This window comes from Amblyomma maculatum, chromosome 9 (assembly GCF_055883805.1).
Source record: "Amblyomma maculatum isolate TAMU_Amacu chromosome 9, ASM5588380v1, whole genome shotgun sequence".
Classification (NCBI taxonomy): domain Eukaryota; kingdom Metazoa; phylum Arthropoda; class Arachnida; order Ixodida; family Ixodidae; genus Amblyomma; species Amblyomma maculatum.
In genome coordinates this window covers 50,491,235-50,516,475 of record NC_139352.1, presented here as the reverse complement: position 1 = coordinate 50,516,475, position 25,241 = coordinate 50,491,235, and the positions used below count along the sequence as shown (strand labels likewise).

Below are 25,241 nucleotides of genomic sequence, written 5' to 3'. Positions count from 1 at the left end.
AATCAATAAAAAAATTTCAACTGCCATCGTTAAGCACCAGCAAATGAAAGGCAATTTCTGTCCTTGACCGTTTGCAGTCTCGAGCTCGTCTCCAAGATGCGTCATAAGTAAGAAGTAAAACGAGAGCACGCAGTGGCAACCGGCGTCGCGGCACCAACTTCCGGCTTGGAAAGGAAAGAATAACGCTGCAACCGAGAAGCAGGAACTGTAGCGACGGAAGAGAGGCTGGCAACCAAGAATGTCTGTCGCTGCTTTGAGTCACGCGGGGAGGAAGTAAAGCATCATGCCGTAATACAGACTGGCAGCCATATATCTGATGTCGAAGCTTTTTTTGTTTTCAATCTTCTGGTTAGCATCCGGCAGCTAACGCCTACTATCGGCGCTGGGCAGATGTGAACGCCCAAACGAGCAGTCGTCTGAAACAGCAGCCACTTTGAGGTCAACAAGCTGAAGTGCGCTCTCGAGAGCTGGTTAATCTAACGTTTAGTATTGAGCATTGAAACCATGGCATTTAGGTTTACGACATTTTACGTTGGCGGTGTCCTTTGCATCTGGTTCTGCGGCCAAGGTCAGTATTTTGGTGTTGCCACCCGCTCTGTTTTGCTTGAATGTATACGCCATGATTTGTCATTCAATGTAGAGTGTAAGATTATTCGCGCTATTACAAACAGGTAGGACCCAAGCGACGCGGTGAAGTGCAGCTCGTGGATGAATCATTATGAATTTACGGAAAAGAAGCCTAATTGGATGCAGAAAGGGGAACTAAACCAAGAACACTAGTATTGTCGTAGGCGTCATTAGAAGAACTTTTACTTTCAACATCTTTCTCTCCACAGTCATCTGAATAATCTCGAATACCATAAGAGTCACGAAAAATGTGGCTGGATGCCAGCGATTTTATATAACATTTGATAAGAAAGGAACTCATGGTATGCTATAAAAAGTCAGAACTGATCTGAAAATAAAAGAAATAAAAACCGTTGACAGCGATGGTATGAATTTGCAACCAATATTCCCTTGTCGCATCAAACTTTTACTGCGCGCAAAAAGCTCCGATTAATCAATTATATATTTTAGTATCCTGTTATAATCCCATAAGTTATCTAGAAAATAGTTGCGCCGATTGCCCTGGTATTGCATTTGTTATGCTTTGGCATTTCAAACAGATGCATTGTGAAGAATGATGTCGGAGGAGCTTTGAAATTTTGCTTGCATCTGCGAGGAATGTTTAGAGCGTCGTACCTGAATAGGGGAGCCATATCAACTAGCCCTGGAGGCAGCTGGTCAAAAAGTCCTTAAGTGCTTTCTGCAACCTGCTGACATAGCCGAGAACTAACTGGACGTAGAACTTCCTAACATTACATTTGGCAGGAGTTGCCAACCCTGGCCTCTCCTTTCATATGGGAGGGTTATATCACAATCAGCCTTGGAAATCCCTTGCATTCACGTTATCCCTAGGCCACGCAGGCACGTTCATACGGCTCGGCTAAAGCGGGGCTTTATATGTTGGCTATCGCTATTACGCTATCGCGTCATCGCGAAGGTGGGAGTGAAAACAGATAGGAAGAGCTGCCGTAGTGGAGGGCTTCGGACCACCGCGAAATAGAGGCTTTCGCCTCATCGCAGTTTAGTGAACCAAAGTGCCACCTAGAATTTTATTGCGTTAGCAATACTGGGCCAGGTTTCAGCCCATCGCGTAGACCCGGGAAGGGCCAAGTTTCACCTTGAGCCGCTGCAAGCCCAAGTTGGCAGCTCCTGCCAGCCAACATATAAAGCCCCGCTTTTACCAAGCCTTGTGAACGTACCTTAGTGGCCTATAGGGGTAACGTGATTGCCAGGGTCCTGGCAGGATTATTCTGACATAACCGTCCCACGTGAAACGAGAGACCCAAGTTGGCTCTCTCGCAGAGATCGCAGGAGCTGAACCATAAGCGCAGCCATAGAGGTATTGGTAACGCAATTCAACCCGGTTTAACCAGAGGTAAGCCACAGCCAATTTTCGTCTTCAAACGAGACGACAGCAAAAATTAGTCATTACCAGCTCTTCCCTCAAACAGATAGAATGCTGAAAGGGTGCATTTTAACTAGCTGCCTACTATGTTAACAAAGGAGTATTTTCATTTCTTTGTTTCAAGAAACACAGGGCTGTCACACGAATGTGGAAAACTTTGGCCGCGCGAAGGCAACTAAGTAGTATGAGTATAACCCAGGGTTGTGACCCGCAGGCTTAGCGAACAATGTTTTCTTTAAGTCTGCCTTCGTCCATCTAAGCTCCTCCATGCCTCCCAAATGGTTATATTCCTACTAGACTAATTTAGAGCACTTAATAAAAGATCCTTTTGTTGCTGCATTTATCCGCTGCCCGTTTCCTAGTTCTCGTCTAATCCTTCGGAATCAATCATTGTTGCATACATCGTGACAAGCTTGGAACTCCAACTGATTTTTCTTTTTTCTATTGACCTCTAGAGCTATAAAAATGAGCTACATACGCTCCTACTCGTTCAGTAAGTTATAGAGCAATAAGCGAGAGGACAGAAGAAATAAATTTCGCCTATGAAAGTGACTACTATTAGAAATGTTTTGCCAAGAATCTGAGACAGCTACAAGCTATAGCCATCAACCTTAGGAGCCTAGGCCGCTTCAGTCTTTGTTTCGTATGGTTTATACTGTTTCGCTTCCCAAAGCGACTGAAGCCATGAGAGGCGCATATAGTGGAGGAGTTCGAACATTTCGAACACCTGTGGTTCAACGTCATTGGCACCTCACAGTACACGAGCGCCTCGCCTTTCGCCTCCATCGAAAATTGTTCGCAGCGGCCAGGGTTTGATCCCACGTCCTTGGGTTGAACAGTTGAGCGCTCTAACCATTGAACCAATTTGACGGAATAGGCTTAAGGGTTAGTCTCTGCAAAATCAATTTTCTATAAACTTATTAATCTCTGCATCGACCATTACAAACGCCTTGACTTTCCATTAAGACTAAATGTTATTTTTTTTTTGTGTATCTTGATCGCAAGTACAACTTTTCGGAAATAAAATATTTGCGCTACACTGACCTCGCTCCTTCTGGAATCGAATGGCAAACCACTAGGGTGAAATATGTTAAACATACCGGGATCCACGAATCACCATTGCTCAGAACTGTGGTATTCGATAGCTTATGCATGCAGAATCAGATTGTGGCCGCTTCTTGATAGCGGCCAACGACATACTTTTGTGTGTGCAGCGCAATGTCAACGTACGGTATGGTACCTCGCGGGTGTCCGAATTGATTCTACGTGCTCCAACATAGCATCTCTCCCATACCAAGTGCGAATCGAAACGTTAAGCCCTACTCAGCCTTCAACCACGAATCTGGCACAGCGACGAGAACAATTATTGCAATTGAACAATTCAAAAGCGCGCGAATTTTAATGAGCGTTCAGTGCGCAAGGCAGGTGCGATGAGTTGGTATAGGGTAGATGCTGAAGCACTGCTTCAAGCTCCCCGAAGTAGCGAGACAAGCAGTCGGCACGGTATTGTGTCCCTGACGCCATTTTGCTCCTTGCAGTCTCAAGCCAAGAGGGCGGTCCATGTACTCCAGGCCAAGACGCAAGCTGCTACCTGAACTACACACACGAAACGCTGCAAGCGGCTCTGGGCCCAGATTTAGAGGCCTACGCATCGTCTGGCAAAAACAGCAGCAAATTGTGCAGGTGACATGTCATTCGCCAATAAGGGCATACTTCCTTTCCCTTGCAGCATGTTTGACATTTCATTTTTGGATATTTCATTAATTAGCTTACATCTGTTTGTTTATGTTCATGACTTTCCCTAATGAATAGCTCGGTTTGCATTTCGTTTAGTCCTTGTTCTGCTCAGATTCTATTGCCCAAAGAACAGGTGTTTTGAAATTATTTGCTATCTTCATTATGTATGCTGATGTCATATGTATGCCCCTCCTGCTTGGGCCGAAAGGCCTGCAGTATTGAATATATAAATAAAATAAATAATAAATAAATACTCAGGCGAAAGCCTTTATAGGCTCACGAGTGATCCTGTTAATTAAATGACGACGGTGCTCTGTTTAACATATAAGCAAAAAATCATCTTCCACCGGGAATCGAGATGCTACCCCTCCGTTCACCAGCCGAGTGCGTGACCCGACTAAGGCACGCCGGGAGTGTGAAAAACATACCTTAGTTATCCGCTCTAGCGTTCCTGCCGTTCGCATGGCAACATTGCATGGCAGTAGAGGTTGATGTTGCTGATTAAAATTTTATTTTCCTCCGAGTTAGGAGGCCCCCTACTCCCCGCTTCTGGCACGCAGGCCTGAGGAACGGCGGCTGGAACCTCCGCGACTAAAGACTGGCGAATATACATTGGTTATTCGCGGCCTGAGCCGCCAGGCGGACGGCTTTTTGCTGGTAAGCAGGGACGTCGCTTCGCAGCAGGGTTACCCAGGCTTCTCTGCTTTTAATGTTGTCCCTAGCGCCTGAGGACTTAGGGCTGCCTCGCAGTAGTGGTGTGCTCGTGGTGACGTCATGCCAACGCGGTTGCCATGGAGACCACCGTCGCTGATGCCGCGGTGCATGTTGCAACAACGTGACGTCATGGGAGAGGGCGGCGGCGTGATGAAGTCGTTGGGAGAAAGCGATGGCGCAATAGAAAAAAAAAGCATTGTCGTTTCAATCCTCAAAGAGGACGTCACGACGCACAGGGCGCGCCAACCGGTAGTTACGGAATGGGATCAATTTAGAGAAATCAGGGCAACCGCGCAATTAGAACGGATTGAGAACATTGAGGAATGAACGGAGGCACTCAAACGCCACGTTGGTGAGGCGACAAAGACGCTGGTAGGAGACGATGCGCCTGGTATAGCAGATAGCCGACTGCTCCACATGTGGGACGCTAAACAAAGCATGAAACGCAGGCTAAAAAAGCAAACGTGCAACAAGAAACTTAGAAGACGAATCGCGAGGCATAACAAGGAAATTGAAAGCTACGCCATCAAATTGTGCGAACAAAACTGGTTCAGCAGGTGCGACGAAATGGAGGGAGGCATGAATCTCTCCAAAACGTGGGGCATGCTCCGGCATCTGCTGGACCCAACAAATTCAAAAGCTCAATCTGGAATAAGATTGGCAAACGTCAGACACGCCTTTGAAGGAGACGACGCGGCGTTTATGAATAAGTTAGTAAAAACGTACGCTGCAAACAGCCGACGCTCCCCCCTCCCGAGCTACGGTGGCGCGCCCAACGACGCGCTTGACGCCCCCATCACGGAGGCAGAGGTGAGGGCAGAAATTGTAAGACTGAAAACTAAATCAGCCCCGGGACCCGATGGGATCACCAATAAAATGCTAAGGAATCTGGACGATGACTCCATTAGTCTTCTAACGGAATTCATTGGAAAAGTTTGGGAAACGAGCCAGTTGCCAGATCAGTGGAAAACGGCAAACATAATACTAATACCCAAACCGGGAAAACCCCCGCAATTGGAAAGTTTGAGACCAATTTCCTTAACTTCATTCGTAGGGAAGTTGCTGGATCACGTAGTCCAGACGAGATTAACGTGCTTCATGGAGCAAAACGACCTGTGGCCGCACGAAATGGTCGGTTTCCGACCACCCTTGTGCACGCAGGACGTAATGCTCCGACTAAAGCATATCATAGACTCGCGATCGAAAGACGCCAAAGTGATCCTGGGCCTAGACCTCACCAAGGCCTTCAACAATGTCAGGCACGAGGCTATCCTCGAAGGGCTCGAAGTGCTGGGAGTAGGGGAGCGAACGTACAACTACATAAAGGACTTCTTATCGGGCAGAAAAGCCTGCATGATATTTCAAAATTTAGTATCTCCTACGATAGAGTTAGGAAGCAAAGGCACACCGCAGAGCTCAGTGCTATCGCATTTCCTATTCAACGTGGCGATGAGAGGCCTCCCGGGTAAACTTAACCAAATCAAGGGGCTAAATTTTAGCATGTATGCGGATGATATCACCCTCTGGATTAACCAGGGGAGCGATGCGAGTACGGAGGAACGCCTGCAGGCAGCGACCGTCATCATTGTCGATTACGCGGCTGAAAGGAGACTTTCGTGCTCCCCACAAAAATCGGAGTTGTTCGTATATAACCCAAAATACCTCCGATGCAAGCATAGTAGGGAGTTTCATATTCAGGTAGAGGGCAAACCGGCGTCAAAAGTAATCAAATCAGGATTCTAGGGATGGTCATCCAATCTCACGGCCATAACGACGAGGTCCTGAAGAAATTAGGAAGTTACGCGATGCAAACCGCTCTTAAAGAGGGTCGCCCCTTAAGGAAGAGGCCTCAAGGAGAGAAGTTTACTAAAACTAATCCAGACGTACGTAACAAGCGGAATCAGTTACGCCACGCCCTACCTGGGCATCAAGGCCGGAGAAAAAGAGAAATTAGACTAAGAAGGCGCTAGGACTCGAGCGAACGATTGCTCGAACTCGGGGTGCATAACACGTGGGCAGAATTATCGGAGGCAGTGCGGGTCTCCCAATTAGAGAGACTAAGCACGACCGAGACGGACAGGGTGATCCTTGCAAAAGTGGTCCTTAACCCAGACAGAGGAGGTAAAAAAAAAAGTCACAATTAGTAAGGAAGGCGGGAAAGACTTGGTAGTCCCCCCCTTCCCTAGAAACATGCATCCAGAATTTAATGTCGAAAGAAGGGACAAACAAGCCGAAGCTCCAGAGCGACGGTTCAAGAACATGGGAGCGAAAGAAGTAGTCTATGTTGATGCGGCAAGTGGCAGAACAGGTGCGGTGGTAGCCTCGGTAGTCGATGGCCGAGGGGCGCCGGTATCCGCGGCAGCCATCAGCGGCCGCAACATAGAGACTGCGGAGGAAGTTGCGATAGCACTAGCTTGCGTAGGAACGGAAGACAAGTTCATAATTAGCGACAGCAAAACTGCCATCTAAAATTTCGGAATGAGGAGGATATCGCCAAAGGCAGCCAAAATCCTCACCCAAAGAACGCTGAATATGAAAATTCAGTTAGTTTGGACACCCGCTCACGCTACCGCTCCTGGTAACGAGGCGGCTCACGAGCTAACCCGAGCTCTCTACTTCCGGGTAACCGTCGAGCCCCCCGAACACTGGGTATACGAAGAGCGTCTGCAAAATCACGGGGAAATCGTCGACCATTATAAATTGGGACGTAGACTGGTACCCCCGCCAGATGTTAGACAATAATAGAGAAGCTGTCGCGTGGAGGCGGCTACAGACTAATACCTTCATGAACCCGGTCTGGGCGTTTCACGCGCTACCAGACCTTAGGGACAATGATCTATGCAAACACTGTGGGGCGAGAGGGACCCTCGATCACATAATTTGAGAGTGCCCACAATCTCCAGGGATAGGAGAAAATATTACAAGTAGAGAAGCCTGGGATACCCTGCTGCGAAGCGCGTACCCTGCTATCCAGCACTGCACAGTCCATCTGGCGGAAGAGGCCGCAACAAGCCAAGGACTACCTGCCAGCCTCTAATCCGCGGGCGCACGATTCCCCGTCTTCTCCAGCAGGCGTGCCGCGGGCGGGGAAGAGGACACCCATTTCCGATGGGAATAAAAGTTGCACAACCAACCAACCAACCAACCTAAAAAATTCGTGGGCGTCGCCTGCGCTTCAGGCGCTTCCGAATTATGTCAGAATGTGACATGGCTATGAGAAGGCCGCGCGATAGGAGCGGCGCCGTACTGGCCGTACCATCAATCCCGCACTTGAATGTGCACTACAAGGAACGCGCTCCTAGGAACGCCACGCGACCGGAGTGATGGTGTACCGCCCAGTCTCACACTTGCAGAAGAAAGTGTAGCAGATGCTGCGAATTTCCATTCCTGTAAACTAATTACAACTATATATAACACTGCAGTGCACGCGCCAAAGAAAGAAAAGTTAAGAATCGAGTAAAGCAGCGCTAGGGGAGACGATACACATGAGCGACAGACACATGCGCTGTGTGCCAGGTATCTTAATAATTACTGATCACCAAAGTCAGCTAGGAGGGGACATTGTGGAACTTACTACCGTTATGAAAAGCATTGTAGTTGACTAACGCCACAAGTCATTAAAGTGTTCGGAAATGCATGCTTTCGAGATGACTGTCCTAAACCGATTTCTTATCAATCCGCGAGCCTCAAGCAAACTACTGTATATTGTCCTATAGTGTATATATTTCGTTTTTATTTTTACCTACTCTTTCCTTTCTCCCTATCGCTCACCTCTTTGATTTCCTCTACCCCTTCCTCGCTATCCTTTTAATTCCGCCGCCCGAGGTCAGGTGCTTTAGTATCAGATAGCAGATACCAGGGCTGGCAAACATCTTTTCCTTTTATTTTTGTATAAATAAAATAACCACCACCACCATCACCAGTCCGAGACCATGGATTCAAGTTTAGGCTTGCATGTGCAGGTCAGCCCGAGTTTTTGCTTTTTAACTGACTTGTCAACAGATGGAACATCATGAATACCACAGTATCCAAGCGCGAGAAGGGCAGTTGAACAGCAGAATGTTATGCTGTGGCAAAGGCGTAATTTTTCGCGTAGGGGTCTATAACGTAGCAGCCAGAGAAGCCGATGTGTTCGCATCGCCATAGGTTCGAATCTCGCTAGTTGCCACAAAATACCTAGTTTATAACGAGCTGGTAACTACGCACGTGATATCGCAATTTCGCGTCCTCAAAGCACTATATCGCGTCGCCATGTTATACACGGTCGCTTAAAAAGTACAAGTTATACTAACAGCGTGATAAGCTTTGCATATTTCCTAGTTTACTCCATTCGCGTGCCATTTGAGGAGACTGCAGTCTAACCTCTTATTATGCAGACAACAAGCAATGGCGGAGTAGAATGGTTCATAAAATGCCTTCATAATGAGCTTGTTTCATTTTCCTTTTTTTTTTTTTTTCTTTTTTTTTTTTTTTTTAGAAAAGAGACACCTCGCGTAAGGCTTGGCTCCACCAAGCACCGAAGTTAGAAATCAGACAGCAGTTGTTTCGCCATTAGTGCACATAAGGCCTCGTAATATTAAGCTCTTTCAGTCTTTAACTAATTATGATAATAGACGATTTGTGATGGCGGTGCATAACATATGATGGAGAAAAGGCCCCCCGATGGATGAATTACTGGTCTTGTGACATATTACTCTCTTATGGTATTGATACTGCATCTTTGTTTCCTCGTAGTAAGTTGATAAATGCATTTCCGTTTTATTGTGTTGTTTCCTGCACAATTTATAGGGGCCGGGAACCTTGCTTTGCAGTTTCTCCTATATTCTGTCAAGTTATTTGTAAATTATATGATGTTCATTGCTACAGCGGGCCCCTCCTTGCTTCACTCTGCGTTCTCATTTCCAAACCTTTTCGTTCACCTTTTTGCATCGACTGAGTTCATCTGCAAATGTCAAATCTGGCATATTTGTTTTTTAAGTTTACTTGAAAAGAACGTATCTGCAGTTCTCTGCCTCCGACATCGACATGTCTGGAACAGCTGGACGACTGCTCGACGGATGACGCTGAATACAAGCAGAGAGAGGAGGCTTATTCCGCTCAGCGGGACATCTTCTGCGGTGAAGAGAATTTTCCAGGTGAGCTCCGCGCAAGTCATATGCATATGAAAGCTTTCTAAATTTGTCCTCATTTAGACAAAGAGCAGGCAGCTGTTTTGGGCGAAGGCTTTTAAGACGAAAGCCTTTATAGGCTTATGGGTGTGTGCAGAAAGTGTCCGTCCGCAGAGGCTGCCACATCATCGAATGATGAGATTTATGAGTAAAAGAAAAAAATTTTGTGTGAGGCAGAGGGTAAAAAAAAATGTCTCTGTGTACAAACTTTCGTTCATGTGGAGTAAATAAATAATTACAGCCCCCCCCCCCGCTCCCCCCCCCCCCAAAAAAAAAAAAACAAAAAAAAAATCAGTTAAAGGTTGAAATAGCCATGGACGTCGATACATGTGTTCAGACGTCAAAACAGCTAAGGACGTCGAAATTGTGCAAAATACATCAAAATTGTGCAAACAATGCCGCCTGTTTAGAGCAACGCCGGCTACTCTTTCTTGCTTAAAGGAAGAGAGCACACTGTAAGCTGAGACAAAATTATAAACACAACACAGCTGCAACAGCTGCATAGCCCACAATTCCCAAAACAAATAATACAATGAAAAAATAAATTATAAGTACTACTAAATCCTACTCACAACAAACGGTACAGATTGTTACAATAAATATAACAGAAACAAAAAGCAGCAGAAACAACAATACGTACGAGCATAGTATATAGAACACTCGTTGGTACATAAAATTGATACCAAGGGAGCAAATCCCCGCCGGGGTGGCGCAGTGGTTACGGCGCTCGACTCTGTTCCCAAGGACGCGGGATCGAATCCCGGCCTCAGCGGCCACTTTTCGATGGAGGCGAAAAGCAAGGCGCCCGTGTGCTGTGCGATGTCAGTGCACGTTAGAGAACCCCAGGTGGTCGAAATTTCCGGAGGCCTCCACTACGGCAGCTCTCATAGCCTGAGTCGCTTTGGGACGTTAAACCCCACAAACCAAACCAAACCAAGCCAACCAAAGCAGCAAACTGTATTTAAAATTCCAGCAAACATCGGAGTACAAAGCCGAGACAAACAGATACAGAATATGATAAAGTAATATGCGTAGTAACTCCCGGAGATACCAAGAAAAAGGATTTTATCGGTGATTTTCTTTTTCTGCAGCGTATGCGTCAGCCATGAATACAAAAATTTTAGTCACGATTAGCTCCGCATTGAAGAGTACGACGCGACAGCGGTACTGCTCCTTTTTCGCATCCTGTTTCACGTAAATACAATTTGTTATTCCTAATAACTAATGTCTTAATTCTTATGACTGTTGTCTCACACCATACTCATAGGAATAATGAAATAAACTAGCCATTTACGTGAAAGGCAATTCGACTGATTGTCTCCGCCTTCGTATAATTCTAGCGAGATTGTAAACTCATGCAAGGCGTTGCTTAGGTGAAGTTTAGAAGCTGTATAATTTAGCTCGTAATCATTTTAATTTTTTTTTTTTTTTTTTTTGCTGAAATCAACTCACATGAACACTAAAAGAAAGCTGATTTCTCGTCCCAAGAAGGGCAGGCTCGAAGAGGTTGCATGGCCGCTGCATGAGCCTCATTCTTGCCGAGCGATAGATGAAAATCAGTTACAAGGCTACAAAATACTGCTTTCTTGATGCCTTGTTGATTTTTTAAGCGTTCTCCAAGTTTAACTATATCCTCCCGTAGTACAAAGTGTCGTAGTCGTGTCAACAACATACAAGGTGTCCCCTCTTATGATGACCATGACAAAGATATGTTAAAATTTTGCAGAGTACGCAAAAGCAGCCCTCTGCGTAGCCCTGCAACCTGGCTTCAAAGACTGCATCAAACAGCTGCGCGACACGACGAAGGAGAGCGAGGCGCAGAATGGTTACGATTGCACGTAAGTTACGTAAAAGTTTATTTGCCACAGTCCGGGTATATTTACGACCATAGACATATTCACAATATTTGTCTTGTGGCTAAAAACTACCACGTTCTGCTGCTGCACATTCGTCGTCCTGTCGACACCAATGCTAAAGGTGTTTAACGTAAAATCAAATGGAAACCGGCGAAGGTGTAGCGAGGGCTGTAGTCGGAATCACATCTAGCTGCATGCAATGGCAAGCCAATCCCAATTTCGTGATGTCGCAATGCCGCCGTCCGAGAAAGCCGATAAACTACGAGGTCGCTAAAAAGAAATATGGGAGAGGCTTTCGCCCTGCAGTGGGCATAGTCAGGATGATGATGATGATGATGATGATGATGATGATGATGATGATGATGATGATGATGATGATGATTAATGCATACCAATATATAAGCGTGTAGAGTAATCAGGTAAGCCACCCGTATGCTCAGGTATAAAGCAAATATAAAGGGGCTCTATAGACGTGTGTTTTGCCATTAACTGAAGGCTCCCTGCCTCGCTCGAGTGTTACGCATGTCAGCCGCTTAAAAGGCAACTCCGGAGGTTTTTTGACATTCGAATATTCTAATAAAAATTTTACTGCATATTCTCCTCTCCGTCCTGACGCATTCTACAAAATTTGAGCACCGTACGATAATCCGCTCGCGCGCAACACGACTTTAAAATATGCTGTTTTCATGCCTTAAGTTGAGACTATTTCTGCCGGCAACACTGAGTTTCTGACGTCACAAACAGTACACCGGCGTTACTGTCCACTTCCCGCATGATTATGAAATTGTGAGGCTTATATTGAACTACCTCAGACATTTTATGCAATGCTTCACGATTTCCATACGTTATTGTCACCATGCAATGCACGTACGAGTGTTTTTCTAATACTGAGTGTGACGTCACCATTTCGTCACCTGGGACGTCGTTTCTGGCTGTGAAAGCAGTTTCGGTTTGGATTTGCTGTTTTTCTTTTTTAAAAATGCTTCTAATTGGAATTTCGAAAAACAGTTTTTTGTGTTGGAGTCAGGACGTGCCGAGGAATGTATTTCATTGAAAAACAGAAAATGATGGAAAAACCACCGGAGTTGATCTTTAAACCTAACCAGCGTGCCACAGGCTTGCCCGAAGGCTTCAGATTTCGCACTGCAGCTTGGCTTTGGCTTGTTGGACGGTGTGAACTACCGATGGAGACACTAAAGGCTAACATAACCGCCACAGATGTGCCTTCGTAGCCCTATACAAGTTGCTACTGCAGAACATCCATCGTGGAGGCCAACAAGTTTAACTGACCCTGGTGTGAACTAGGCTGCGTAAAAGTGCCATTTATTTCATTCCTCGGGTTGACAGCTTGAGTCTGGTACAGGCGAAGCGCCTAGGAAGCTGTTGATTGCGCGCGTCCAACACACTATGCTCTGTCTCACAACTTTTATTCCTGAAAGACACAAGGTACGGCTGCCCCATAAAATTAAAGATCACCGTAATTCTCACACACACTGTATACTTACACCAAAAAGCGTTTGCAAGCAAATAAACTCCGACATTTTTTACATTGCTTCACAGGAGAGGAAATGATAACTATAACTTAACATGAGCTAGCGTCCTGTTAGAAAAATCACCACGTGAGACATAAGACAAGGGGAACAAAACTCTGCATACATTAAATGATTCGCGCCGCAACGTTTTGTTCGCATTTAGCACCGTAGGCCGCGCATGCAAGCTTTATATGTCAGTTCAAATCGAGAGAGGAACGCACTCTCCTCTATTGGCAGTGCATGTCTAATAAAAGTAATCTAAAACAGTTTACTCCTCTCCAGGGCAATCAGACAATCAGCCAATTAAGCAATTGGTAATGACGGCCGCAAACGGCGCTACCTATTTTTGGTTTAAATCAAACCAAACTAGAAAAGACGAAAAAAAAAATTACTCAAGTTCGGACTTTGAGGATGTGCAGAAATAAAGCCCACTGCTCATTTTTAAACACCTCATTGTATAGTCCGTCATTGTATAAAACGGGGGAAGGGGTGGGGGGGGGGGGGGGGGGGGACATCGTGCTAGAAAAACTGGCCACCCTGTATACGCAGTGCCTGATGTCATCGACGGTACCGGAACCATGGAAAAATGCAAACATTATCCTTATTCATAAGAAAGGGGACTCTAAAGACCTTAAAAAATACAGACCAATAAGCTTACTGTCTGTTACGTATACGGTATTTACTAAGGTAATCGCTAATAGAATCAGGACAACCTTAGACTGCAATCAAGCAAAGGATCAAGCAGGTTTTCGTAAACGGTACTCTACTATCGATCATATCCATACCATCAACCAGGTGATAGCAAAATGCTCGGAATATAACCAGCGCTTATACATAGCATTCATTGATTACGAAAAAGCATTTGACTCAGTTGAAACTTCCGCGGTGATGCAGGCATTGCGAAATCAGGGGGCAAATGAGCCGTACGCGAAAGGGCTGGAAGATATATAAAGGGATTGCACAGCAACCCTAGTTCTGCATAAAGAAAGTAACAAAATTCCCATAAAGAAAGGTGTTAGGCAAGGAGACACGATGTCACCAGTACTATTCACAGCTTGCTTAGAGGAAGTATTGAGAGACTTATAATGGGAGAAGTTAGGGATAAGGGTAGATTGAGAATACCTCAGTAATCTGCGATTCGCTGATGACATTGCTTTGTTAAGTAACTCGGGGGATGAACTGCAAATAATGATTGATGACCTAGACAGGAAAAGTAGAAAGGTAGGCTTAAAAATCAATATGCAGAAGACTACGGTAATGTTCAACAGCCTCGGAAAGGAACAACAGTTTACATTAGGTAGCGAAGTACTGGAAGTAGTAGGCGAATATGTCTACTTAGGACAGGTAACCGCAGATACGGACCATGAAAAGGAAATAACAAGAAGAATAAGATTGGGATGGAGCGCATTTGGCAAGCACTCGCAGATTATGACTAGCAACTTACCGGTATCGCTCAAGTGGAAAATATACAACAGTTGCATCTTACCTGTACTCACCTATGGGGCTGAAACGTGGAGGCTAATCAAGAGAGTTCTACCTAAGTTGAGGACAACCCGGAGGACTATGGAACGAAAAATGGTAGTGGTAACATTAAGAGATAGGAAGCGTGCAGAGGGGGTCAGAGAAATAACTCAAGTTACCGACATTCTAGTGGAAATTAAGAAGAAGAAATGGGCTTGGGCAGGACATGTAGTGCGAAGAGAGGATAACCGATGGTCGCTTAGGGTAACAAACTGGATTCCAAGAGAAGGAAAGCGTAGCAGGGGGCGGCAGAAAGTTAGGTGGGCGGATGAGGTTAAGAAGTTCGCGGGGGTCAAGTGGGTGCAGCTAGCACAGAACCGGGTTAATTGCAGGAATATGGGAGAAGCCTTCGCCCTGCAGTGGGTATAGTCGGGCTGATCATGATGATGATGATGATGATGATGATGATGATGATGATGTATAGTTCATATTTTCGCGTAAAGAGATTATCGTAAATGTTGTGAGCGGAAATAGCTGAGGTCGTATATCTTATTTTATTGGTATAATGTGATGGCGTTAAAAAGCTATATCTGCCGGCTCTCATTGTCGGTCCTCATTCGCATACATGCACTTTGCTACTCACGTAATCACTATAGACTCTTAATTGGCGTCTGATATCTCACATGTACGCATTAGCGGCCTCTCGTAAGCTGCCACGTTATGTGGCAGCGCCACGTAGACAAATGCAAAGCTGTGACTATCGAAAAAAATTAGTTGTTGTTTAGCTCTGGTTAACCCTAGTTGAATTGCGACAGCAACGGCGGAAGCTTCTTTTGCCTGCTACATTATTCCCCTATCAAGCCCTATCAGTGTAAGGAGCTACATTATTGGAGTCACTTAAGCTCATCCTTTAAAAGTATGACGTTGAGGGCGTAAGCTACCAGCCCACATATAAATGAGAAGGGTCCAATGCTGCTGAAACGAATGTGGAGCAAGAACATCAGCTGATTATTATTATTATTATTATTATTATTATTATTATTATTATTATTATTATTATTATTATTATTATTATTATTATTATTATTATTATTATTATTATTATTATTATTATTATTATTATTATTATTATTATTATTATTATTTCAGACAAAATGGCACATACCCACGGTGGGGGATTGGCGAGGGTGCATTGTAGATTGCAAATATTTATGTTCAAGGACAGGAGTATTCAGATGAATATGGATGTTTAACTAGAATTTGGAAAAAATAAAAAGGAAAAGAAAAGGTAATGAAATCGTATCCTAGCATAAGAATCTACCGGTTGAATTATGTAATCATGAATAAAATCGCACACTGGTTTTAAGGCATATCCCTTGACGCTTGCTCCGAAGGAGAGGAGAACTGGAATAGTTAGTGGAAAGCCTAGTCTCGAAAGGGGAGTTTCTAAGTAAATTTTGCGTAGAGATCAGCTGCGGGTGACCGAGCGTTCTTCCCCTTCTTCATCTTCTTCGCCTTCTTCCTCGCGTTCTTCCTTTTCTTCGTCCTCTTCGTCTTCTTCGTGGCTGTTCAAGATCAAACGTGGCCCTTCCCGGGACTACGCGATGGGCCGAAACCTGGAATATAGTATCGCTATCGCAATAAAATCAGTTGACAGTCAGCGCTTGTGTCGTCCCTTGTCCTTCTGCTATGTCTTGTCTCGCTTTTTTTTCCCCTCTCACGCCCCAATTTAGGGAAGAATAACTTGACAACGCCTACCAACTCAATCACGTCACGTGCTGGTGTGACGTCACACAACCTGCCGACCAATCAGTGCAAGACCATGCCTACATGCCTACTGTCTACTACCAGAGGCATGCGCCAACAATGTCGACAACGCCGACGCCGCATATTCTTTGACGCTATCGCGTTAAAATAACCAGCTAGGCGATATGAACAAGGACGGTTGGGCTGTTAGCGCTAATCTCTGTGCCTTGTCAGCCGACGTTGATAGTTGTATCACTCCCCGTTTAGTGTTTCCACAAACAAACCCTATCCAAGCTCTACATGAACCACAGGGCAACGGGATACACAATCACGAGAACATTCCCCTTCCGCCATGCAAGCTGCGGCCACGACGAGAACATCTAGGACCTTTATGAACGGCAGTGTGGATAGAAAAGCAGCTTGAAGGATTAACCTAAACATCTAAACGTAACGAAGTTCAAAGGATGAATAGTACTAGTCTGGTACATTCAAACCAGAAAAAGTTCACAACCATTCAAGAAGTGTGATATAGATTTCAGAGAAGGAAAAAAACAGCTCGCGCGTCACAGCTTTCAAAACAATCTCTTATACTCTTAGACGCCCGGTATCTTTCCTGAAGAGTAAAGTTTAGCCATTAGAGTTATCAGTTGCGTAAATTTGAGCTGAAAATTCAACCCTGAGCTTTGCGGTGTCAGTGCCCGTCAAAAACTCCGTGAGGCTAAAGCGGTGGCCTTGTGGTAGAGCATCCGCCTCGCATTCGGGAGGTACGGGGTTCGATCCCCAGTACCGCCGGGTACCCACCGGTTTCCAATGGGTACAAGATTTCCCCCGGCCTGGTGCTCGGCTCTTCTGGGGTGAAATGCTGGGAAAAAGGGCCACATAATGGGCTGTTGCCGCGCAAGGCGGACTTATTGTTGTCCGATGGCGGAACGAATCACTGCCGCATCGGCGCAACTATTTGGGCCGTGGCACCTTTTCCCAAGCATTTCACCCCAGAAGAGCCGAGCACCAGGCCGGGGGAAAGCTTGTACCCATTGAAAAACCGGTGGGTAACCGGCGGCACCAGGGATCGAACCCGGTACCTCCCGAATGCGAGGCGGATGCGAGGCGGTGGCCTTGTGGTAGAGCATCCGCCTCGCATTCGGGAGGTACCGGGTTCGATCCATGGTGCCGCCGGTTACCCACCGGTTTTTCAATGGGTACAAGCTTTCCCCCGGCCTGGTGCCCGGCTCTTCTGGGGTGAAATGGTTGGAAAAATCCAAATAGTTGCGCCGATGTGGCAGTGATTCGTTCCGCCATCGGACAACAATAAGTCCGCCTTGCGCGGCAACAGCCCATTATGTGGCCCTTTTTTTTTTTCGGCGCAACTATTTGGGCCGTGACCCCTTTTCCCAAGCATTTCACCCCAGAAGAGCCGAGCACCAGGCCGGGGGAAAGCTTGTACCCATTTAAAAACCGGTGGGTAACCGGCGGCACCAGGGATCGAACCCGGTACCTCCCGAATGCGAGGCGGATGCTCTACCACAAGGCCACCGCTTCATCCAGAGTCGTCTCCTCCAGCACCTTTTCCACTGTACCTGTTTCGTCTCTCCAATTCAGCCATTCTCTTGAGGCGTCATCGAATTAGCTATCGAGTGCAAGAAATCTGTGCCTTCTTCCTCTTATGACCCATTTTCAATCCAAAGCCTTTAATTGTGGCGCATGTGAAAACCCACGTACGTTTGCTTGGCACGTAAAAGTTCCTTAAATATATTAGTATCTTCGGGGTCCTCATCCGACTCCGTGATCGTTATCTCAGAGAATCACCTCACACGTCTTCTAATGCAGTGAGCATTATCTTCTCCTAGCAATGTATGCCTAAGAAGAGCGAAAGAGTGATTGCACTCATAAATTTTCTACACATCATCTCTCGTTGGGCAGCTAACATCTAAATAACACGTATGCTCGAGGTCATGACATCATATCGGTTCCTCAGTGCTCAAACGCCTTCCTTTCTCGCGCGGTCGCTCTATTTCAATAAGGTATTTGACATCAATTAGAGGATATAGAGCAGGCTATTTTAGCCACAGTTGCTCCTGTCCCCTGTTTCTCCAAGGTTTTTTATGGCACAGTTGCCCGCAGCAAACTAAAGTACGTACAATTTAGAGCCCTATGCTTTTAAAACGTGAGGCGCGCCAGCTCTGGCCCTGCTTCATCGTTCTGAACTAAAATTGTGCTACAAGAATCGCCTCGTTATAAATTGTGAATGTTCAACTATCCTTGAATTAAGTTTCACGAGCGTTAGCCATCATCCCCCCCGCCCCCCCCCCCCCCCTCCTTCCACCTTTATTCCTCGCTCATAAGTATAGAAACAGCCATCGCAGTCAACAGAAACTGCGCATGCGTTTTAATTTTGCTTACCGTTTTGCGCCGCCGCGGTGGCGCAGGGGTTAAGATGCCCGACTGTCTTCCGGAGTATCCGAGCTCGAACCCCACCGCCCGCTGCTCCATTTCGATGGCGGCAAAACGGAGAGGCGTCCGTGTGCTGTGCGATGTTAGCGCACGTTTAAGATCCCCAGGTGGTCGAAATTACTCCGTAGCCCTCCACTACGGTACCACTTTCTCTCTTTCCGCTTTCACTCCCACCTTCCTCCCTTCCCTTGCGGTGTGGTTAAGGTGTCACAAAACAGTTGTGGTAGACACTGCGCCTTTCATTTCTTGCGACATACATGTTCTCTCTGAAATGTCTTCCGCACTGAGAATTTCAATAAATGGAGAACCGAGAAATGAACGCGCGTAGACACAATGATCGCATAATTTTCAGGATTGTACATTTCAAAACCTTCTCGAACGTACATGCATCCACACAGCGCCCAGTGGACCAAATATTGTTTGCTGCCTCTCACTGCTCGTACATGATTGCATTGACCGAGCGCACAATGTCCTTCGCAGTGTCGGAGAAAGGCGCCTGCGGTGTTTGGACCAGCACATCCCCATGTGCACTCACACCAAGACGGGCATCCTGCGTAGAACCTACGTCAATTCGCAGCTGCTGGCCGGCTGCGCCGCGTCGATGCCCCAAGCTTCAGCATCGGAAATGGACACACTCGACTCTAATTCTTCAGTTTTGTTACCGGACCCGCGAGTCATCAGTGCGGGTACAAGCGTAATGGCTACCTCTGGACAGGCGAAAGCAGTCGGCCTGCTCGTATTCGGCGCCATTATTCTGTGCCGGAAAGTTACAAACAGCGGTATAAATGCTTGACTTGACTCGAAAACCTCGGGGACAAGTAAAGAGCGCATAGGCTGGTCACGTTAATGCCGACGAGTTATTAAGATATCATAATAATATGCCTAGGCGTAAAACACACGAAGATGCCCTGTGATAGCGCCGAAATACAAACTCTAATCTGGTAGTCGAACTCTTTTACTGTAGTCATTTACGTTGGAAATAAAATTTTCCTATCGATAATATAAAAGAAAGACATTTGTTCTTACTTTTTTTATTGACAATCTGGTTTCAGAGACAGCTCTCGTCGCCCTCGTCTTGTCGCCTTGATGGTTTGCCGCAATGGTTTTTGTTACATGTGACACGGTTCTTTGTAAGTATGCTTGGTACAACGTGTACAACATAGAAGCCGAGCATTAGTTTGGTTACAGTGCTGCAGAAATGGCAGTCGTGTCGTCTAGTGCCCGCCTGTAAAACATTAATCTATTTAAAACATTTCAACCATCAGGAATAGGGGTTCCAAAAGTCTGCCCAGATCATTGATGCAGAAAACCGATCCAGAAGAAACAACCTTGTTTTCTATGGCATTGAGGATAAAGAAAACGAAACATGGCTCGAATCAGAAAGTATCATCATTGCTCACTGTGATCAGTACTTAGGCTTTCACCTTGAACCGCGTGACATTGAGCGTGCGCATCGTATTGGGGCTTTCCAAGCTGAGAAATGCAGACCTATTATTGTGAAGTTTGCTCACTTTAAGGACAAAGAGCAAGTACTATCTTCAGCCAGGAAATTTAAGGATACAGGTTATGCTGTTTCACAAGATGTCGCCCCAAGCACGCGCCTAGCTCAGAAACGCCTTATCGGGTTTGGAAAGGCCAGAAATCTCCTGTACAAACTGCGGCTTGACAAACTTGTTGCAAATGGAAAGACCTACCGCTTTGACCAAACTTCAAATCAAGTCGTTGAGGAATGCTCGTAGCCATCACAAACTCGTCAAAAACCGAATTCACATAAACGTCACCTTCTATCATTTTTGCTAGCTAACATTCGAAGTATCATTCCAAAGCACGATTCCTTGTGCAGTATGTTAGGCTCATCTTCATGCGATGTCTTGCTACTAACTGAAACCTGGCTTAACATGTTTACTCATGATGCCGAGATTCTTCCTTTCCTTTCAGATTTTGACATATTCCGAAAAGATAGGCCTGATAATTCCCGGGGCGGGGGTGTACTTATCGCTACTAACAAGAGTCTGAATTGTTCACTTATCAACATCTCATCCCAACTGGAAATGATCTGGCTTCGCTGCATTTCTTCGCACCCGCACACACTCATAGGTATTTGCTATCGGCCCCCTAACGCTGACAGTTGTTTCACGCCTTTACTTCATGAAACCTTAACAACATTAACACAAACGTATCCAAATAGTCCTGTCCTTCTCTTTGGTGACTTTAATTTTCCTTCCATAAATTGGTCTAACCCTGCCTCCTCATTATCTAAAAGCAAAGCTGCCAGCGATTTCTTGAACACGTGTATAACATTTGGCCTAACACAACTTGTAACTGAACCCACACGCGTTACCGATAGCTCGTTCAACATTCTAGATCTTGTATTAACGACTCACCCGGATAACTTTACTGCCAGCACCCTGCTGCGTGGTCTGAGTGATCATTTAGCTGTACACACTTCCTTTCATTGCAACATACAAAAGAAACAAAAAAAAAAACAAAAAGACACTTACTTTATATGATAGAGGGGACTATGCCAGCATGAACAGAGCATTATCTGACTATTTCGTCACCTTCGCCGCTAGCTTTCCTCTGAATTCTGTCGAGACAAACTGGCTACTTTTCAAAGCAGAGATGCATCGGGTTATGCATCTTTACATTCCCACAATTACAATAGCAGAAAAAGTAACATCACCATGGTTTACCGCATCCCTCAAACGTCTAAACAACAAGAAAAAACGCCTTTTCCGTTCAGCTAAACGATCTAACACCCCAAACGCATGGCAGAAATATTACGCAGTCCTAAAAGAATACGACAAGTCAACTGCTCAAGCTAAACGTCAGTTTTTTTCTACCACTTTACCCTCCATGTTGCAAAATAACCCTAAACGCTTTTGGAAGACCATTAACCCTAATCAAATTACTCAGATTTCACTTCTTAACAGCGAGCTTCCTATACCTGAGAACGAGGTCGCAGATATTTTGAATAAAACATTTAGTTCAGTATTCACTAACGAACCGCATGACACTTTTCCAGATACACCATACCTTACGCACCCACTGATGCAAAACGTCACATTTCATCCCACGGGCATTGTTAAAGTCATTGAATCCTTGAAGAACTCGTCATCTACTGGTATAGACGGTATTAACGCCAAAGTTTTAAAAAATACTAAACATCCATGTAGCCTGTTTTTGTCACTCATCTTTCAGGATTCACTCGAAACCGGTTCAATCCCACGTGACTGGCAGGTGGGCAAGGTCATCCCAGTCTTCAAGAAAGGAAGCCGTTCATCACCGAGTAACTACCGCCCAATTTCAATAACAAGCGTTTCTTGTAAAATAATGGAACATATTTTATATTCTCAGATTACTTTAACGTCCGTAAATTTCTTTAATCCTAATCAGCATGGTTTCCGCAAAAATCATTCTTGTGACACTCAGCTTGCTCTTTTCCTGCACGACCCACATTTAAACCTGGACAGCAACATCCCGACTGACGCGGTATTTTTAGATTTTGAAAAAGCGTTTGATAAGGTTCCCCATTGTCGTCTTTTGTTGAAATTATCACGTCTTAACATTCATCCGTGCGTTCTGAGCTGGATTCGAGGATTTTTGGCTAACCGTCAACAGTTCGTGTATGCTAACTCACATTTCTTCCTCCTTAACCCCAGTGCTTTCAGGCGTACCGCAAGGTACGGTGCTTGGGCCTCTTCTTTTTTTGATATACATTAATGACCTGCCTAACAATATTTCTTCTCATATTCGCCTTTTCGCTGATGACTGCGTCGTTTACCGAGCAATAACAAGTTCCGCTGACTCTCTCTCGTTACAAAGGGATCTTTCTCGCATACAGGACTGGTGTAACACTTGGCTCATGTCTTTAAATGTCTCTAAAACTGTCCACTTGCCCATTCACCGCCGTCGTAACTACATTGCTCCCGATTACTGCATCAATAACATCCAGATTGCAAAAACTGAATCAGTGAAATACCTCGGTGTACATATTTCATGTGACCTAACATGGATACAGCATACTAACCAGATAATAAATTCTGCTAACCGCGCTCTAGGTTATATACGACGTAACCTGTCTATCGCTTCTCCCCCTATTAAACAACTTGCTTTCCAAACGTTTGTGCGTCCTAAACTAGAGTATGCTAATGCTATTTTTGACCCATACCAAAATAACCTTACTAATGCCCTCGAATCAGTTCAGAACAGAGCAACAAGATTCATTTTGTCAAATTATTCCTACTATTCGAGTATTTCGGCACTAAAAGCACAATTAAACTTACCCTCCCTAGCCTCACGGCGTAGAATCGCGCGTCTTAACCTTTTTCATAAATTTTTTTATTCTTTGCCATCTGATAACACGTACATAAAGAGAGCTCACCGTATCTCCCGCTCCAGCCACATTAATGCAGTGTATCCCCTTCAAGCTCACACTACTACTTTTCAGCAGTCTTTTTTCTTGCGCACCGCACAGGACTGGAATGGCCTGCCCACCGAAGTCGCTACAGTCATCGACCCCAAAATATTCAAACGGCTCATTGAAAACATCTCATATTGATCATCGACCCCAAAATTTTCAAGCGCATCATCGAAAACATCTCATTAAGAGTTTTGTTATACTTATATGCCCTGTAACGCCCACTCCCTCATGTAATGTCTCATCAGAGACCTTTGAGGAATAAATAAATAAATAAAAAAAATAAACAATTACAATCAAATCTCTACTGCTGTAATAATTCTTGAAGACAATTGCATACCACGGAGTCATACTCCTTTCAGATTATTTTTGTCCTCTACAACATGCTCTCTGTGTCCTTTTTTTTATTCTTTTTTCAAAATTATTTGTTTATTCTTAAATCCCTTTTCTTCCATATTTCTTCCTTTCTGCAGATGTATAGAAACCTCAATGTTTTGCTTTATTTCTGTTTTTTTCTTCTTAATTTTGCTCTTCTAGATTCTTGTATATGAATGACTTCCTAGAACCCCTAGCTCATTTCCCTAGCTTCTTTGTTGACAACTTCTTTCTTGCAGCAGCTGGTAGTATTCTCAGCCAGATTGATATGGTGATTTGCGATTTGATTTCCACTCTCCTATAATCTATTTCAGGAGTATTTCGGGCTAGGTCAACCACCCATCTTCTGTTTTTTACCTTTTTTTATTCTTTTTCCCCCATCACCATTCTTGGTCAGCGTGTATGTTAAAAATTCACTGATTTCCTTATCCCTCTCCTCTAGCTATTCTGCTGTAGCTCCAATTATTTTCAGGTCCCTTTGAAAACGCTTATCTTCTTCAAACACATACCAACATCAAGCCCGCCTCTGCAGCTATTACGTGCTTCGCACTGTTCTATACCGCTGCATCCTCTGTTGTTGCTACTTTTGTGCCATTTTTTTAGATTAGTGAATCACAGGTTTCCAACTTAGGAAAAGTCATCTTCAGTGCAAAATTCTTCTATTTTATTATTCCCCGCCTTACTCGCTTGACTTAATTTTCTTCTTGACAAGCTTATACCCCGCTTCACAAGCTGTTTGCAGTATGCTATGAAGGGTATGGGCGATCTGGACTGACCAGGATGGCGCTCAATACATAATTGTGCTCGCACTCTCCTCTGCAAGCACTCTCGGTTGTGTTGCAAACACCTTCTGAAGCTGAGTATCGCTACAAACACATCTACTCAAAATTGAGAGGCGTTATAAACGCTTGAGCAAATTTGCGAAGGCTGCTTCGTTGCATGCTGCAAAGCGCCCTACTGCACTGCACATATTCGTCGAACACTTCCTTCTTATCACCTACGTTAGGGGACATCGACACACCTGAACAAAAACCACGGAACCCAAAAATGGCTCACACCGATTCTTTACTCAGCTAGCTTAACATACTAGTATGTGTATCAGGCCGCTTGCGGTCTGAAATACATTAATTGTAAGTGCTGCCATCGAAAGGAAGAGTAGAAAAGTGTCCAAATCATGGGTAATATGGACGAAGCTGCACGTAAATAAAGCTGATGCCCATAAATACATACCTCTCAGACTTCGCACCGAAGTTTCACTGGGCGAAATAGGGATAACAATACTTGTACGAAATTTTCACTCTTTTGTGAAGGGTTGAACCTGCACATAAGCGACTCTATGGTCACAGCAGAGTTTCCCTCTGCGGTCTACCACGAAGTCAACCGGACACTGCTGATATTTCGTGTATAACATCATGCTTGCTCATATTAAAAACAGCATAGCTTTTGTTCTGTTTTCTTTTCTTGTTTCATATGTGCTTTCATACCTTGAGTGCAGCAGGGTGTATAGTCTGCGGCTTGTTCCTTTAGTTAGTTCTGTACATTTAAGCATTTTCTCCCAACTGCGCATACTAAATAAACAATGAATTTACTAGAAAACCTTAAAGAGCAGCTGCATCACTTTTCGAGAATTTAGCGATATTCAAGGATTCAAATCTGCATAGGCTGTAGATAATGCATTCAAAGTGTTCTTGCGCTAGCATTCAAACTGATGACGTAATCGACGATTACACCTCGAGCTTCTCCTCACAGCACTAAAGTTCTGCGGAGAAG

At 45.0% G+C, this 25,241-nt stretch overlaps 1 protein-coding gene across 1 annotated transcript; it reads left to right on the top strand.

The window, feature by feature from the left end:
- The first annotated feature begins 313 nt into the window (after positions 1–313).
- Positions 314–19,687, top strand: LOC146179046 (uncharacterized). Its single transcript, XM_084578769.1, has 5 exons — positions 314–568; positions 3,550–3,694; positions 9,467–9,597; positions 11,357–11,468; positions 19,157–19,687. The coding sequence occupies exons 1-5, from the start codon at positions 505–507 to the stop codon at positions 19,467–19,469; spliced, it is 765 nt and encodes a 254-aa protein (XP_084434895.1). The 5' UTR covers positions 314–504; the 3' UTR covers positions 19,470–19,687.
- Positions 19,688–25,241: the final 5,554 nt, after the last annotated feature.